Source organism: Bufo gargarizans, chromosome 7 (genome assembly GCF_014858855.1).
Source record: "Bufo gargarizans isolate SCDJY-AF-19 chromosome 7, ASM1485885v1, whole genome shotgun sequence".
Classification (NCBI taxonomy): domain Eukaryota; kingdom Metazoa; phylum Chordata; class Amphibia; order Anura; family Bufonidae; genus Bufo; species Bufo gargarizans.
Window position 1 is genome coordinate 186,506,684 of NC_058086.1, and position 16,733 is coordinate 186,523,416.

General features: G+C 42.2%; 1 protein-coding gene across 1 annotated transcript in view; it reads right to left on the reverse strand.

The window, feature by feature from the left end:
• DNAH12 (dynein axonemal heavy chain 12) overlaps positions 1-16,733 on the reverse strand; it is a 165,470-nt gene that overhangs the window by 109,778 nt on the left and 38,959 nt on the right. Inside the window, 15 exon segments of the mRNA XM_044302476.1 lie at positions 855-1,006; positions 1,206-1,394; positions 1,972-2,091; positions 4,728-4,916; positions 5,721-5,804; positions 7,866-8,006; positions 8,265-8,445; positions 10,290-10,399; positions 10,518-10,637; positions 12,287-12,532; positions 13,987-14,226; positions 14,325-14,477; positions 14,620-14,792; positions 14,917-15,073; positions 16,316-16,435. Coding sequence (XP_044158411.1) covers positions 855-1,006; positions 1,206-1,394; positions 1,972-2,091; positions 4,728-4,916; positions 5,721-5,804; positions 7,866-8,006; positions 8,265-8,445; positions 10,290-10,399; positions 10,518-10,637; positions 12,287-12,532; positions 13,987-14,226; positions 14,325-14,477; positions 14,620-14,792; positions 14,917-15,073; positions 16,316-16,435 — 2,375 coding nt within the window.

The following is a 16,733-nucleotide window of genomic DNA, read 5'->3' on the forward strand; positions in this document are numbered from 1 at the left end:
CTGATGAAGACTAAGGGTTTGATCTGAGGTCTGATACAGATTGGAGGTCTGATGAAGATTGGAAGTCTGATCTGAGGTCTGATGATTGGGGGTCGGATCTGAGGTCTGATATAGATTGAAGGTCTGATAAAGATTGGGGGTCTGATCTGAGGTCTGATGATTGGGGGTCGGATCTGAGGTCTGATATAGATTGGAGGTCTGTTGAAGATTGGAAGTCTGATCTGAGGCCTGATGAAGAATGAGGGTCTGATCTGAGGTCTGATATAGATTGGAGGTCTGATGAAGAATGAGGGTCTGATCTGAGGTCTGATATAGATTGGAGGTCTGATGAAGACTAAGGGTTTGATCTGAGGTCTGATACAGATTGGAGGTCTGATGAAGATTGGAAGTCTGATCTGAGGTCTGATGATTGGGGTTCGGATCTAAGGTCTGATATAGATTGGAGGTCTGTTGAAGATTGGGAGTCTGATCTGAGGTCTGATTTTTGAGGGTTGGATCTGGTCTGATATAGATTGGAGGTCTGATAAAGAATGAGGGTCTGATCTGAGGTCTGATGAAGACTAAGGGCTTGATCCGAGGTCTGATATAGATTGGAGGTCTGATGAAGACTGAGCGTCTGATCTGAAGTCTGTTGATTGGGGGTCGGATCTGAAGTCTGATGAAAAATATTTATTCTTATTTTCCTCCTCTAAAACCTGCGTCTTATGGTCAGATGCGTCTTATAGAGTGAAAAATATGGTAATTTGCTGACTGCTCATGACTTCCCTGCTCCATTATGCATTCTGATGATAGGACAAATAATTATCAGTTGTTGGTTCATCAAATAGCATTTCAATCTATTATACCCAACTTACATGGTGTATTTGATACACATATCCATGAGGAAGGTGTATCTGACAGTGTCCATAGTTGGCACAATGATATCTTGGATTTTGGTGTTTTTGTCCCACATGGCTGTGCCTTTGATAAATTCATTCCAGTGAACCCAGCGCCCGCGTCCTTTAAGCTTGAAAGAACATAAAAAAGTTAACACCAAATTTATGAAAAATATAAGATTTCAAATTCAATCTTAGAACTTTTCTAGGATGAGAAAGCATCAACATGTTGAATAAGTTTGACACGTGAAGGTCCAGAGCAATGACTGACTTGTCTTTTTCAGGATTAGAGAGCAACTCATGGAGTCTGGTCTCAGGAACACACTTTACCTCATACATATAGTCATAGACCAGGCCTTTATCATCAAATGGACATTCCCATTTCCCCACGGATGCTGGAACAGGGTTCTGATCATTTTTTCCTGACACAAGTGCTTTCAAAAAAGCATCAAACTTGACTTGACTGTCGGTGTCACAGCAGCCACCAATGGACCAAACCAAGGAGAAAGCAAAACAGGCCTAGAGGAAAAAAGAGAATACTAGATAGGAACCTATATGCATACAGTCTCTAGAAACCAAGGCCATGACTCAAGACTTGGGCAAAACATTGATACGAACACTAATACATTCTTTGCACTGTGGGCAACCTGGGCAACACTGGCACACAATTTCCCATGGTTTCCTCCTTCCTTAATTATACTTATAAGAAAATAATCCCTAGTTCTTGTCCTTGGGCATCAATTTCTAGTTTTGCCTGCAGAGAAAACGGCATTGAAATGCAAAATATGAACTGGGCCTCAAAAAGACTCTATAAAAAAACATCTGGGCAATCAGCGCTAAATGATTCGATTCAGCCTAATGAAGACTGATAGATGCTTGACTTCTTGCCCCATGGCAAGCCTTTGGGCCAGTGGTGAATTTCCTATCCACCTTGAGTTTCCATGTAGGCTTGCATTGTAAATATATTGCCTTGTCCGGAAATATTCCTATTATTTGTAAGCCTTGACCATGAATTTAATCTTATATGGGAAACCCTGCTTATCCCAACGTTTGCACAGGTCCAACCGTGTATGGGATCAGCAGATGTCCCACTTACCATGATCCAGATACGAATGCTCTTATTAGTGGGATCTTCTCTCACCGCATCAAAAATCAGCATCTCTAGTAATCTTGTGAGCGATACTACTACATTGCCATTGCTGGTTGTCACCAGTTCCTGTGAGGGAAGACACCATATCAGTGACACATCAGTGAATAACTAATAATATCAGATAGTGACACATATCTTTTTTTTCCAATTTGTTTTTTATTTTCGGATTGCATATTTTTTTCAATTTTATTTCCTGGACATGAGAGACCATGGACAGGAGGGGACCTCATTGACTTCTATGTTAGACTTTTCAAATCACCTATTGTGAATGGTGGATCCTATGTTATCTCTACAGAGGTGCTATCTGTCATTCTAATCATGCCTGCAATGATAAGCAGATAATTGCAGTAAATTGGGATCTATACAAACCAAGAAGCGGCATCTATTATTAGGCTTAGTGGCCAGTGCCAAAACTGCAGGATTTTTTGGATTTTTTTATATAGATATTGACATGAAAAACAAAAAATAACATCATCAAAAATTCTTTAAAAATATGTTTAACATAAAGACTTGGTTTAAACAATAGGCCATTTTCTGATAACATGTTTCCTTTAAGGGGTTTTCCAGGACTAGAATATTGATAGTCTGTCCTTAGGATAGATCATCAATGTCAGATCGTGGGGGTACAACTCGTCACCCCTGGAGGTTGTCTGCTGTGGACAATAATTTATCTTTTTAACATTGAGTTTTTATTTTATTTTAAGGTTACAATTTACAGTTAATTATATCATATGTGAAATAAATACAGGTTTCTATTGAACATAAACAATAAAAAGGTTTTAAGTACAACAAATTCGCTAGTTTTGTGATTATTTCTAACATGAATATATTAATTGTAATATATAATCAATATATAGTAAAGAATAGGTTAAATAATTTGTCGTTATTGTTATATATTTAGTTAAAATCTATTTTTAAATTTATATAATATAATTGTTACATTTCATTTATGAAAAGAAAAATTCAATTAACTACAGTAAATGATTGAATTGAGGTAAGTGAATATAGAGTTTTATTAAATATTAACAAATAATTTTGATTATTATTAGCTAGTTAAATTGTATTTAATGTATTTATGGAGGTGGACATGCAGATTAAATAATAATAAAAAATATATAATGTAACAATTTTAATAATTTTTTGTTAAAAGGGTCCCTCGATGAACCATGGATCATGGGGATTCCCAGCCATTAGCTGTCATCTGTTAGGCCTCGTTCACACGGGCATTGCACCCGCACTGAATCCAGACCCATTCATTTCTATGGGGTTGTGCACATGAGCGGTGATTTTCACGCATCACTTGTGCGTTGCGTGAAAATCACAGCAAGCTTTATATTGTGCGTTTTTCACGCAACGCAGGCCCCATAGAAGTGAATGCCACTGCGTGAAAATCGCAAGCATCCGCAAGCAAGTGCAGATGCAGTGGGATTTTCACGCATAGTTGCTAGGGGACGATCGGGATGGAGACCCGATCATTATTATTTTCCCTTATAACATGGTTATAAGGGAAAATAATAGCATTCTTAATACAGAATGCTATGTTAAATAGAGTGATGGATCATGTGACATGTGACGGACCATGTGATGAGCGCAGTGACGTCACCACAGGTCCTTTTCCTCCTGGGCATGAAAGAAGAAGACAGAAGAGAAGCCGGGCTGTGTGAACAAGTGGATGAGGTGAGTTAAATTATTTTTGCTTTTTTTTTAACCTATCCATCCCTATTTTACTAAGCATTCTGTATTAAAGGGGACCTGTCACCGGGATTTTGTGTATAGAGCTGAGGACATGGGTTGCTAGATGGCCGCTAGCACATCCGCAATATCCAGTCCCCATAGCTCTGTGTGCTTTTATTGTGTAAAAAAAACAACGATTTGATATATATGCAAATTAACCTGAGATGAGTCCTGTACGTGAGATGAGTCAGGCACAGGACTCATCTAAGGTTAATTTGCATATGTATCAAATCGGGTTTTTTACACAATAAAAGCACACAGAGCTATGGGGCCTGGGTATTGTGGATGTGCTAGTGGCCATCTAGCAACCCATGTCCTCATCTCTATACACAAAATCCCGGTGACAGGTTCCCTTTAAGAATGCTATTATTTTCCCGTATAACCATAATAAAATCTACACAACACTGTGAAGAAGTCCGGGTTTGGGTACCAAACATGCCAATTTTTCTCACGTGCGTGCAAAAGGCATTAAAACGCTTTGCACTCTGCATTTTCCCGCAACGCACCCGCTTTCTATCCAGCCCTCACACGTGACGCCCGTGTGAAAGAGGCCTTATTGAACTTGCCAACAAGTGCTCGATTTTCCTGTAGCAGTGCCCCAGGTGAAATGAAGTATTCCATGGTATTCATTGAAATCAATAGGTGATCCACTAGATCCTTGAATGTGTTGGGTCCTCCAGACAGAGATAGAGACACTCTTTGTACTGGCTGCCTTATCTGGCTAATTGAGCAGGAGAACCCCTTCCCAAACCCTTTTCACTCAAACTTCCCTAAAAGGGCATTTTAAAATGGGATTTCTAAAGCAGACAACCCCTTTAATATATGAAATAAATACAAATCTGTTCAGTCATGGGTGAACATTGTTTCATCTCTGTAATATCTGGTGATTACTGTCACTGTCTAATGCACAATAACATTTGTGCAATGCACCGACAATTAGAAAATGAATGGAAACACTTGGTCCTCACCTTGCACTGTTTCCTGAGGAATCTGAGTGAAGGTTGGACGAGCCACTTGAAGAGTTCCTCTAGAAGAGTGAGGAGTTCTTTAGTCTTCAATGCATCAGGAAGGGTGCTGAGCCAAGACTTCACCAGTGGAGCCCAACCCAATTGTTGGGGTTCCAGATAAATCATACCACAGCGGCTCACAGTGGCAGGCTAGAAAGGGAAATATAGAGAGAAAAAAATAAAAATATAGTTATCCCGGTTGATATAAGACCAAAGCCTATGTAGTTAACCACTAAGCACTCAGTTTTGATCCAGACGAAGAAAAAAAACTGACTGTATGAAGTCATTTCCCACTGTCCTAAAAGGGGCTGTGCACCTTTAAAGGGGGGGGGGGGGGGCTGGCAAATCACCCCTCTTGGGCCGACCTGCGAAGAGAAGCATACTTACCTGCTTCCCAGTGCTGGCTCCCTGCTCTTTTCTCCCCTGCCTTGCCCTCTCCGCGGCGCTCCCAGGATGTAGTCTTCTGTTTAGATGCCACTGCAGCCAATCGCTGGCCGCAGCCGTGACCTGCTCTCCTTGCATCATGTCAAATGGTCACGTGACGCAAGGGGTGCAGGTCACTGCTGCGGACAGCGACTGGCTGCAGCAGTTAAAATGGAAGTTGACATCCTGGGAGCGCAGCGGAGCAGCTGAGGCTGGGGAGAGGAGGGGAGCCAGTGCCGGGAGGCAAGCAAGTTGGATTCCCTTTGCAGGTCTAACCAAGAAGGAAGGGGGGGGGGGGTGCCATGTAACACCACCTCCTCTTCAAACAGCTGATTAGCAGGGGTGCTGGGTAATGGATCCCCGTCAATCTGATATTGAAGACCTATCCTGAGGGTAAGTAATCAAGATAAAACCCCTGCACAACCCCTTTAAGTCACCCCTGATCCATTTTTTTTGTACTAAATAACATACGATAGTTGCCATTTATATAACTGGATGGGAATCTTTCATATAGGAAGACTGTAAACGTACCGAAGCCTGGGACAGGTCCATTGTCTCAAATATCAGGCTCATCTGAGGTGACATCTGAATGATCTCCCCACTCATCAAGCAGAGCTGAAAATAGAGGAGCACGGGTCAAAATGGGAAATTTTTGAGCAAACACATTTTGAAGGAGCCTGAGCAGTAACTTATTACATAGTAACTGTGAGCTTCTGGCAGGAAAATACTATTATTCTATCCTCATTATTTAAAAAAAATAGCTAAAAAATCTAGTAGCTAATAAATATTTGGAAAATTATCCAACAACATGTAAAATGTTAGCTCCTTATAAAAAAATATCTATTGTGCTGATTTTTATATGCTATTGTACAATATAGCAAGACAGGAGATAGATCGATAGTTATGAGACAGGCAGACAGATAGATAGATAGATAATAGATAGATAGATAGATAGATAGATAGATGGAGAGATAGAGAGAAAGATAGATAGATAATAGATAGATAATAGAGAGATATATAGATAATAGATAGATAGATAGAAGATAGATAATAGATAGATAATAGATAGATAGATAGGTAGATAATAGATAGATACAGTTGCAAGAAAAAGTATGTGAACCCTTTGGAATGATATGGATTTCTGCACAAATCGGTCATAAAATGTGATCTGATCTTCATCTAAGTCACAACAATAGACAATCCCAGTCTTAAACTAATAACACACAAATAATTAAATGTTACCATGTTTTTATTGAACACACCATGTAAACATTCACAGTGCAGGTGGAAAAAGTATGTGAACCCCTAGACTAATGACATCTCCAAGAGCTAATTGGAGTGAGGTGTCAGCCAACTGGAGTCCAATCAATGAGATGAGATTGGAGGTGTTGGTTACAGCTGCCCTGCCCTATAAAAAACACACACCAGTTCTGGGTTTGCTTTTCACAAGAAGCATTGCCTGATGTGAATGATGCCTCGCACAAAAGAGCTCTCAGAAGACCTACGATTGAGAATTGTTGACTTGCATAAAGCTGGAAAGGGTTATAAAAGTATCTCCAAAAGCCTTGCTGTTCATCAGTCCACGGTAAGACAAATTGTCTATAAATGGAAAAAGTTCAGCACTGCTGCTACTCTCCCTAGGAGTGGCCGTCCTGTAAAGATGACTGCAAGAGCACAGCGCAGACTGCTCAATGAGGTGAAGAAGAATCCTAGAGTGTCAGCTAAAGACTTACAAAAGTCCTGGATGTTCCACAGCAGTACTGGCAAAATATTCTGTGGACAGATGAAACCAAAGTTGAGTTGTTTGGAAGAAACACACAACACTATGTGGGGAGAAAACGAGGCACAGCACACCAACATCAAAACCTCATCCCAACTGTGAAGTATGGTGGTGGGGGCATCATGGTTTGGGGCTGCTTTGCTGCATCAGGGCCTGGACGGATTGCTATCATCGAAGGAAAAATGAATTCCCAAGTTTATCAAGACATTTTGCAGGAGAACTTAAGGCCACCTGTCCACCAGCTGAAGCTCAACAGAAGATGGGTGTCGCAACAGGACAACGACCCAAAGCATAGAAGTAAATCAACAACAGAATGGCTTAAACAGAAGAAAATACTCCTTCTGGAGTGGCCCAGTCAGAGTCCTGACCTCAACCCGATTGAGATGCTGTGGCCTGACCTCAAGAAAGCGATTCACACCAGACATCCCAAGAATATTGCTGAACTGAAACAGTTCTGTAAAGAGGAATGGTCAAGAATTACTCCTGACCGTTGTGCACGTCTGGTCTGCAACTACAGGAAACGTTTAGTTGAAGTTATTGCTGCCAAAGGAGGTTCAACCAGTTATTAAATCCAAGGGTTCACATACTTTTTCCACCTGCACTGTGAATGTTTACATGGTGTGTTCAATAAAAACATGGTAACATTTAATTATTTGTGTGTTATTAGTTTAAGCAGACTGTGATTGTCTATTGTTGTGACTTAGATGAAGATCAGATCCCATTTTATGACTAATTTGTGCAAAAATCCATATCATTCTAAAGGGTTCACATACTTTTTCTTGCAACTGTAGATACATCACTGTTTTATCACTATTTCTTATTTTACATGAGGCTCATTACTGGTGGTCAAAACACAAAAGAATGAAAATTAAAAGTTTCTGCCAAGTGACATTTACCTTCTTGTTATCATCCAGCACTGTGTTCATACTTTCTATCCATAGAGTATCAATAGGCCCATCAAAAATAACCCATTTTCTTTCCGGGGTCTCAGATAATGCAAACTCACGAAATGTATTTGCGACTATTCCATCAGTCCACTGGAAATAATAAAAGGCATCAGTAAAACTGCACTTAAATAATCTCATTAAAGGGCACAATTTTAATGAACAGATTGTTAATGCAGACGCAGTACAGGGACCTGGAGACACATAATGTCCTTCAATATCTTGGCTTTCCAGTGTAGATCAGGGGAGATCCTGGGGAACCCACTCGATGATGTCCACATCCCTAATTATATTTCCAATTTTTTGGAAATGCTATTATTACGGTTGTAAGCAATGTGATGATATACATACCTCGTGTGACACTGGATCAAACTGACCAAACAGCTGTCCCATAGTGATGGCCTTGGGATTCACTGTCCTGTATATAACTTTTTCTTCTTCGCACCCTCGCTCATTCATAAGAGATAGCGTATCAGCGAGGACGTGGAGGACCTTCGTTTTTCCTGAGAACGGCTCTCCGACCAGCATAAAACTGTCCAAGAGAAACACATAACCTGTTATACTGATCTACTGAGTGAACCACTGGTATTAAAACATGCAAATGATTCACGGATCTCACTAACTTATCAGCCATAACATTGAAGGGTAGGTCGGATGGGTCATCAATATCAGATCAGAGAAGGGCTGACCCCCCCCCCCCCCTCCGATCAGTTGCTTCAGGCTGCTGCCGGCAACGGATCCTATACTGTTGATGGAGCTGGAAGCAGATGTCTCTTTCTCTAAGTAGTTTCCAGTGCTGGCGTACTTCAATTAGAGCTAATTGGTGGGAGAGCTGGGTGTCAGACCCCTGCCAATGAATAGGTCCTCAATATCTAAGCCTCTAGAAGACCCCTTTAAAATCAGTCACAGGGTGCCGTGAATAACATTGAAAGGCACTTACATGCTGCTACACCGGGAGACAGTCAGCTAGAGGACTCTCCCGGGACTCTGTTCTACCCATATACCCCTAGAGCAGTGCTGGTGAACCTATGGCACGGGTGCCAGAGGCGGCACTCAGAGCCCTCTCTGTGGGCACCCGCACCCTGCTGTACCAATATCCATTAGACTTTTCCTGCCATTCATCGTCCCGGCGCACTATGAACAGCACAGGCAGAGCACTGAATGTAGGCGGCTATTATAGCTAAATCATAAGTACATGGAAGATATACTATACTGGACTGTAGTATTCAGGGTAAATTGTTGTGTTGGCACTTTGCGATAAATAAGTGGGTTTTGGGTTGCAGTTTGGGCACTCGGTCACTAAAAGGTTCACCATCACTGCCCTAGAGTGTCCTTTATGTGGACCTGACAAATGCTTGATGAAGGGTTAAACACCCCAAATGTTGCGCTTCCACTATATATTGACACTATATATTGATCACAAAGCGGTTCCTTGCATGGATTTGAACAAACTTGTGTGAATAAACTTCCATATTTAGCAAGACTAAAACCTATGGTCTTCTGTTGTACATTTTTATTACAATGACACCTGTTATGGAGTAGGCTACGTTAGTCAGCAAGTGAACAGTCAGTCAGAAGAGGACTACTGAGCATTAGTAGAAGGTGGCCTGGTTTGACCAATCACGTCTTCTTCTACATCATGTGGATGGACGGGTGCATGTGCGTCACTTACCTGGAGAAGAGATGGCACCAGGATGCGCTATGGGAAGAAGACAAGCCCGCAGAAGCAGTGTGATGCCTTGGACAGTGTTCTGCTGAGAAACCTTGGGTCCTGGCATTCATCTGAATGTCACAGGTACCACCTACCTATAAATTGTACAGGGCAAGTGCCCTCTTCACTGCAGTCGTATTCCCTATTGACAGTGGCCTCTTTCAGAAGGGTAATGCACCCAGGCACACTGCGGAAATTGTTCAGGAATGGTTTAAGGAACATAACAAAGAGTTCAAGGTGTTGACTTAGGCTCCAAATTCCAAAGTTCTTAATCCGCACCTCATAATTTACAGGAGGTAAAGGATCTGCTGACAGCATGTTGGTGCCAGATACTACAGGACACCTGCAGAGTCCACACCTTGATGGGTCAGAGCTGCTTTGGCAGCATGAGGGAAACCTAAGCAGCGGACTTTACTAGGTTCTTATGTTATGGCTGACAATATATGACTACTAATTATATAACCTAAGACTACATGCACACGAACGTTGTTTGTTTCCGTGTTTGTTCAGTTTTTTTTGCGGATAGGATGCGGACCCATTCATTTCAATTGGTCCGCAAAAAATGCGGACAGCACACCTGATAGAGAGGAAAACTGCACACATCCAACAGTGTTGGTCATTGTATAAGGTGTAAACCGTGAGGCATAAAATACTTGAATCCTTACCCATGTCTCACGATCATCATTTCATACGTCTGGATCATTTTCTCCAGGAAGACCTTCTCAGGTTGGATGTTGTGCCTGGCACAGATCTCATGGGCACATTTGAGTAAATCCTGTGCAGATATAAAGCCACTATTTCAGCACAGTTTGCTTCCAGTGGATCTCACAAACCAGAATAATTAATCCTTGTAATTCCATATAAAAGCTGCACTTAAGACTCTGTTTTTGTACCTTATAGTCGGCTTCTGGAAGCTGAATGCCAGGGAACAGGTCACTCGTAATCCCATTAAACAGAGGAATATCATGGGACAAAAATTTGGGCTCGTTTACATCCTTAATTGACCGCAAAAGCTAAATAGTGAGAGGAAAAAATAGTAAACCAACTGCATAATTCACGTAAGGAATGGAATGTCATACAGTATTAAAATTGAAGAACCCCTTATAAGATGATCTGTCACATCTCCTGACATATGTTTTAGCAAATACTGAAATAATAAATCTGGAGCATCTTTTCTTAGAACCCTACATTGTCATTCCTCTGTGATTCCTCCTGAAAAAGTATGAATAAATTGACAACTGGGTGTTATCAATCCCTTTGTCAACTACCACATCCCTACCTACTCTGTCCAGTTAGCACAAAGTATGTCATACTGTGTAGGGACACACATTTGGAGAATGGTCACACCCAGTTGTCAATGTATTCATACATTTCCTGGATTCCTCAGGATAAGGGTCCATTTACACGTCCGTAGTGTATTGCGGATCCGCAATACACCCGGCCGACACCCCCATAGAAATGCCTATTCTTGTCCGCAATTGCGGACAAGAATAGGACATGTTCTATTTTTTTCCGGAGAAGCGGACCAGAATATCGGCTGCGCGCTCCGGAAATGCGGATGCGGACAGCACACTGTGTGCTGTCCGCATCCATTCCGTCCCCATAGAGAATGAATGGGTCCGCACCCGTTCCGCAAAATTGCGAACGGATGCGGGCCACAATTGCGGACGACTGAATGGAGCCTTACAGAGCTGTAAGATTAGATATACGAATATAATAATTTACTAGACCTGACTTGTCAGGAGACAGTAACAATACAGGATATTAGATTACTCGCCCATCACCTTTGTCTTCATAGACTTTCTTTGCAGAATTTGCTCATCATTTTGATCTCACCATTTTATGATTATAAGTTATACTTAATCTTTTCCCTGAAACTATATATATAAATCTGCTCAGCTCTATAACAGGCTGCAGATCAGACACCATGGTAGAGAGGTTGTGCAAGAATGGAGAAAGGGGGGGGGGGCGGGGGGGATTTTGGCAACCCACCTGTAAAGGGAAGATTGTTTACCTGCTTCCCAGAGCTGGCTCCCCATTCCTTCTCCTCCCAATCTGCGATGCTCTGCTGCGCTGAAAACATCCGGTTTGACGCCACCTGCAGCCAATCACTGGCCACAGTGGTGACCAGATTCCCTTGTGTCATGTGACCATTTGTCAAGACCAGCTGGTCATCGCCGTGGCCAGTGATGGTCAAACCAGATGTTTTTCGGCGAGGGAGCGAAGCAGAACATCGCAGGCTGGGAAGAGAAGGAGCAGGGAGGCAATGCGGGGAAGCAGGTAAGTATGCTTCCCTTTACAGGTCCGGTTAAATGCCCACTACCCCCCCCCCCCCCCCCCCCCCCATTTTTGCATAACCACTTTAAGTGTCATTCATTTAAGAAGGGAGGAAGAGATGACTGTAATGTACACAAATGCTGTGAGCCCTTTAGTAGATTGTAAGCTCTCGCAGGCAGGGTCCGCTGCCCCTTTGTACCAGTCTGTTAACAGTTTCATGCTTATTGTATGTGTATTTTTATATTATGTATGTGTAACACCTCTTAGATGTATAGAGCCATGGAATTAATACTGCCTTCAAATAAATAATAATAATAAATCCATCTTGGTATCTTTTATAGGATGGGTATATCATCCAAATATTAAGCAACAGTTCAGAACTTACAAGAATATCTTCGTTCTCATCAGGAAACTTTAACTTCAGATTTCCGGCAGCTACCAGCACCGCTTTTACTGCACGCATCCCATAATCATAATGGAACTGAGATGAGAGCTGTTCAGAGCAGAGCCGGTAAGTCATTACTATCTTCACCGACAGAGGTTTAGCATGTAGAAACCCATAAGAATAAAGGGAGATCTCAGCAATCAGGGCATAGTTGGGAACCATCATGGCGACAGTACGGAAAAGAACCTGAAATGCAAAACCAAATGAGTCAATCAATCAATGAAATCAAATGACACCGAAATATTCATAACTGTAAAGTGCAACAATAAAAGAAATGTTACCCAAAATTTAAAAAAAATCTGAAATATTTCTAAATTCAGAAAGTGGCAGCAATCAGCATTAATGATTACACATATTCAGGCTGGACAGATTGAATGAATGAATGTATGAATTCAGAACCGTTATCTTTTTTTGATAGGAAGCAACGTGTTTCAATCCGATGCCGGAATCTTCATCAGGCATCACCAGCACGGGACTGAAATGCGTTGTGATGTTGGTCTGACTCCTTTGTGGGTCACGGATTACAGACATGTACTGAGAGCAGCGCCTGTCATTGAGGAGTGTGTTGTATCTACTTGTATCCTCATATGCTATAACAGAGTATATAGAAGGTTTTGTTCTGATGAAGCCCCTTTAAAGGGAATCTGTCACCATGATCTTGGACTATCATCTGCAGTATAACATGAATAGTACTGCATGCCTGCTGAACCCCGTTGGGAAACGGCGGGGATCTGGCTGCTCCCCTGCATATATGACGGGATTTGGCCAGACAGAAACCATTGCGTGCAGCAATTTTTGTCTGGCCGAATTCCGGGAGATATGCCAGGGAGTAGCCGGATTTCCATTGCATGCCATTATAGTTAATGTGGTCCAGCGTGCATGAGTTACTATCCTGCATGATTACTTTGACTTGTGTGAAAGTAGCTTAAGGAGTCGTGCATCCCCCCCCCCCCTTCCCCGGTTCCTCTGCTGTCCGCTCTAAAAGCAGGTATGAAATATATAGTCTGGACTGCTGTTCTGTGCTAAAATAATGAAGCAGACTCACAGGGGTGGTTGGGCTGGGGGCGGGCAGTAGCAAATAAAAAATACGGATCTGGACTCCTTTTCTGCAGTAATGCTCATGTGGTGACAGATTCCTTTAATGACTATGTAATCTTATAGTTTATTTAGCTGTCTAATGATAACCAGGTATAACACGGTTTCTACTTTGGAGGATCCAAAGGCAATTTGTGGCCTGGCTATGACCACTGAATGTTAGATTTCTTAAAGGGGTTCTCCGGGCTTTTAATATTGATGACCCTATTCGTGCACAGTGTGCATGTGTCGTCTCCCTTCTCTCTTCCTGCTCGCTGCTGCTATGTCTATGGCAAAGCAGCCGCGATGAGGAAGAGAGACAGGAGACGGCACGTGCACACTGCGCACACCATCTCTTCATACAGCTGATCGGCAGGGGTGTCGGGTGCCAAACCCCCGCCGATCTGATATTGATGACCTATCCTGAGGATAGATCATCAATATTAAAAGCCCAGTGAACCCCTTTAATTTTGGCCTCAATTTTTTTAATAAAGATTCTGTATCAGTGACACATTTCATTAGTAGAAGAACAGTTCAGACCCAAAGATTTTTCCAGGGACCTTTACCTTGAGGTTATCTGGCAGCTCAGAACGTCCGGCATAGCCAGGATTCATGGTAATGGCTACAAAGCAATTTGGGTTGAGCTTCAGTTCTGTTCCTTCAAAGTTGAAGATGTCCATCTTTGTCTGAATGGCTCTCTGGATGCAGAGAATCTGCTGAGCCACTACGGACAATACCTCTAGCTCAATACGGTTAAACTCATCAAAACATGCCCATGCTCCTGACGATGCCAGTCCTTTGAAAAACTGGAGAAAAAAAAATGTATTGAAAATGTTCACTTGAATATTTGTTGAAATCGATTAGTCCATTGTCTATATTGGAAGAGCATAAAAACTGTCTTTACCTTTGACATTGCTATGTAGTCTAAGCCATCTGAGCAGTTGAAGACCACACACTGCACGGCCAGGGCTTTGGCCAAATCTTTGGTTGTCTCCGTTTTTCCTGTACCAGCTGGACCTTCTGGAGCTCCACCCAGATTTAGATAAAAGGCACCAATCTACCAAGAAGAAAGGTGAGAAGAACTGGTATGAAATGGCAAGAACATAAATTCCATATTGTTTTTGTTTCTTCACATAATTGAATTTAATATATGAAGCAGTAGCCAAAACGTTTAACGAGCCTGGCCCATCATATCATACCAGGGTCCGATAACATCGGTCAGTGAGAGGAGTAATGACCAGGCGTGGAGAGTTGCCCAGGTACTCATAGGCATACTTCACATTGCAGTTAATGATTCGCACTCTCGCATTCTCGTTCTCCCAGTAATACCGCAGTTGGGCAAGCCACTGGAAGTCTGTTTCATGCGAGACCCCTGAGGAATACGTTAAAATTATAGTTAACTACTGAGTCAAATGTAACACGTTCCGAAGTGAAAGCAAAGCCACGTGTACTATATAGAATATATTTCACTATATGAGCGAAATGTTTGCACAAACCTGTTTCTATCATTTCCATAACCACATCACGGGCGTGCACGTCTATGGTGACAAGAGCTCCCAAGGTGGTACGTGTCTGCTTGGACAATTTGCCTCTTACAAGTTCAACAATGTCATTTAGTTGATGCTGCAGCTTCTCATAGTAGTTTTTTAAGCCCTAGAAGAAGATGTTAACAGTAAAATCATTTTGGGAAGCAAACGTACATCAGACATGTATTAGAAGTGAGCGTCTCGAGAAAGGACCTACATAAAGATTATAGGGTCATACCCTCAAGTGAGAGCTCCATAACACTGTATATACTACTGTTCTCAAAAATTTAAAGAAGTTGTCTAAATCACCGACAATTCCTTTAAAAAAGGGGCATCTGGTTGTTTTTTGTATGTTATGCACTTTGTCCCAATTATAAAAAGGGCATCTGGGGAGATCATTTAAATGCCCTGGTTCTTGCTCCTGTGACCCCCGGGAAACATCTGAATGTACTGGAGGAAGCTGGGGGCTGCAGGAGAAATGTAGTAGGTTTGGTTTTCATACGTAGAGTTCCAATGCTTTGCTGCCTTCATATAATCATGAAGTTATATTATAAAACTCTGCAGCAACTACTAGGGAAACCTTAAAGCATATAGTTTTATTCTATACTGCTACTATGGGAGCTATAAAAACTGCCATGAAGTGACCATGCCTTCGGAGGTGCGACTTGAAGCTCCAGAACCCCGAAGAAAAATCCCCCCCCAACCATAACCCGTAGTACTAGCCTTCATATTTGAGGCAGAGGGGCCAGTGGTCTAACTAGAACTGACTGGGCCCCACAGCATATTTTTTGAATATTCCTCCCCTCACTCCTGCAGCTAGTCAAGTCACACCAGGCCAGGCATCGATTTCCTACACGAATATACTAAATGTCATGTCACGGTATATACTGTCACTGTAAAATACTGTTGAGGGGGCCTCGACAATACAGTCTTTCAGTCCTGATAAAGGGGTCAGAAGTACCCCGAAATGCGTTGTCTACCAATAAACCTGAAAAATACAAATTATCCAGTTGTGATGTGAAGTGCGCCTCCTACTGTCCATACGTTTGACCGAAACAGTCAAGAGTCCTTTCTTCTTGTTCCCACTCCTCCTGTATGGGCCCCGTAGCAGCAGCTTCCTCTGCTACCACAATAGCTACTCCACTAAGAGGGACCTTTCAGGACCCTTCAAACTACAGGGCCCGAGTGCAAACACAACTTTGGTAAACCCAAGAGCTTACTCCCCTGGGAAGCAGCTCAGTGCTAGGCCCCCTCCTACCTTGGTCCCATAGCAGCCACATAGTCTGTCTATGAAACGTAGGCCATGACTCTAAAGCATGTCATATGTTAATGAAGTAACTAGGATTAGCAAAAGAACATTAGACGGTACCTCTGGGCCACTGCTAATAGCTTCATGCACTTCACTTGTCCAGAACATCTGAGAGGCACAGAGCACAACCTGCCCAGGCCATTCTCTCACCCAGTCTTTTCTTGCAGTCTCTGGATATGCCTATATGAAGGGGTAAAACTGTACTGATAAGAGAGAAGCAACTTGACAAATGTTATGTAGGACATCCACAATGGGTACAATCCCATGCCTAACATTCAGCTATATTATTGACATGAAATATATGTCTAATGGAGGTAGGGCGCTTTCATGCTGCATTTATAGTGTCAATTGGAGGTATACATCATGACAATTTTCCAGTGTATACCTCTGATAGATGCCACTGTATAAACCATCTGGTGGTCACAGGCTTCCATATTTAAATAAAATAGTATACCATGCAGTATACACTTTTTATTTT